The 1966-nt window shown below is 42.8% G+C and overlaps 1 protein-coding gene across 1 annotated transcript; it reads right to left on the bottom strand.

Annotated features, from left to right (window-relative positions):
- Positions 1 to 326: 326 nt before the first annotated feature.
- On the bottom strand, positions 327 to 1484 carry LOC128298565 (uncharacterized). The gene is made up of 3 exons (XM_053034332.1): positions 1361 to 1484; positions 676 to 892; positions 327 to 483 (listed from the first exon to the last, which is right to left on the bottom strand). The coding sequence occupies exons 1-3, from the start codon at positions 1482 to 1484 to the stop codon at positions 327 to 329; spliced, it is 498 nt and encodes a 165-aa protein (XP_052890292.1).
- Positions 1485 to 1966: the final 482 nt, after the last annotated feature.

Genomic DNA, 1966 nt, shown 5'->3' with positions numbered 1-1966 from the left:
CAATTACACAACTTTATCGCAGAGCTGCAATCCTCTCTGTTGAATCGCATTCAGCTCTTCTACCAACGGCCTCAAAAAGACTTGCAGGCTGGTTGGTTTTTCCGGTCCGCAAAACATCGAAATAATCATGATTGGGGCTTGGGGGAGCTCTACCACTTTCATTAGGATGGGCCACAGCTGTGTTGGTGCACCTTTATGAAGGGGAAGCCCGTCAGTGGACAAAATGATGGTTAGTTGGTCCGTTGGAGGAACAGTTGACCTAAAATATAATATAATGGACACATAATTAGGAATACATTTTTGCTGAACATATTACAAATATTTACTTACTGGAAGTAGCTGTTGAGCTTATTCTCAATTCCTTTGTACCAAAACTCTCCCCCTTCAACGGTTCGTATCTCCTGGCTGATGGTGGTTGATGTTTTTAACAGCGTATGTGAATCCTTGGGAAGCGGAAGGTCGGTCCATTGTCTGAAAATAGCCAAAATTTCATTAATTGATGAACGTGGTTGGTTATGCACGACTGCCCAATCTTTTAAGCAATCGCTAATATTGCGGTGGTTTCTACAGTTATGAGCAGTCGTACATTCGCCAATAACATCTTCATTGTCGCTATCAGAAGAAAGGTTACTCGCGTAATCGACAATTTCCTCTTCGACAATTTCTAAACTACTATCTAATCTAATATTCCCACCACCTTCTTGATCTACGCTATAACTATCATCTAAGTCATCTAAAACTGCATCCCCATGAACACCACCACCAGAAAGATTAAAACTAATTTCGCTTGTGACGGCCGGGTTTGCAGGCTGCGACGAATCTTCTATCTGCTGGGGTTGATTGGCTCCCTGCGACGTTGAATCTGTAAAACGGATTGAGTTTATTAGTAATCCTTTATTGCAATATAATGATATTAACAAAACTTAACGGCTAATCGTAATAAGGTTTTTGTTATGCTAAACCTTAGCAATAACAAGCACACGCAACAGTACAAACATGACCCGATGTTTTCACATTAACGCCCATCGTTCAATCACTTTTTTATTTCGGTGAGAGTGGGCAATTCATAGATTTCATCGTGCGCAAATAATCTTCCGAACGCACGAATCGTATCGAACCGTACTTTCACACAAAACGTTCTGCCGGCAAACACCGCTAGGATGCTCAAGCCGGCCAGCCGGCCGTTACCTGGGGATCTCCGGGTGTAATTTCACAACACATACGAAGGCAAAGAAGGAGAATTCTTTCACTATTTCGTCACTGCACTGAATTCCACACACTGTATTACACCAAACAATCCTAAGTGTTCAAATTAGCTAAATAATTAAGCAAAAACTTACCGCTATGTTGAGGCACCAACGGCTCGTTCCCGGCACTTCCGCATCCAGGCTTTCTTCGCGATGGTGCTCAGAAAATAACTCCTTCAGCGTCTTGTTGGCCCGATTCGTCAATTTGCGGCTTCTCTTCAACGGCAGCGAAGACATTTCGATAGATCTAATCGTTTTTCTTTGCTGGTAAAATTTCAAACACACGACCGAAATAAGTTGAAAGCTGAAATTGTGACAGTAGCACCGATAGAAAATGTAAACATAGATGAAGCGTCATCATGGTTGCCAAGTCGCTACACGGAGGATTACACACACAAGCACACTTCACGTTTCGAAAAGCAGTTGGTCATGCATACACATACAGTTTCGAGCGATTCGAGTATGGCTCGAGCAGAGTCGAGCATTTTTTTCTACAATTATAGCGTTTATTTTAGACCAGTTGTCAATTGGGAAGCTACTCGCGCGACCCTGAAGGATGTACCTATTGCTGCTGCTCGACCGACTTAATCCAATGTTCTCTTTAGTTACAGCACTATCGCCACACAAATAGTATGGGGAAAAAGAGTATCATTCTCTGATAATGGCTCTCTCGAGAGAGCCACAGAGTGGTGCTAGCTCCCCCATTCCCCTTTTTTGCA

This window comes from Anopheles moucheti, chromosome 2, assembly GCF_943734755.1.
Source record: "Anopheles moucheti chromosome 2, idAnoMoucSN_F20_07, whole genome shotgun sequence".
Classification (NCBI taxonomy): Eukaryota; Metazoa; Arthropoda; class Insecta; order Diptera; family Culicidae; genus Anopheles; species Anopheles moucheti.
This window is presented reverse-complemented; position numbering and strand designations above follow the sequence as displayed.

Bases quoted from the DNA above. Each gene is read 5' to 3' on its own strand.
- LOC128298565 (XM_053034332.1), bottom strand. From the start codon at position 1,484: ATGTCTTCGCTGCCGTTGAAGAGAAGCCGCAAATTGACGAATCGGGCC. The intron at 893-1,360 runs GTTGGTGCCTCA...ATTGCAATAAAG, and splicing joins GGAAGTGCCGGGAACGAGCC to GATTACTAATAAACTCAATC. The intron at 484-675 runs TAGTAGTTTAGA...TAATGAAATTTT, and splicing joins GGTGGGAATATTAGATTAGA to GGCTATTTTCAGACAATGGA.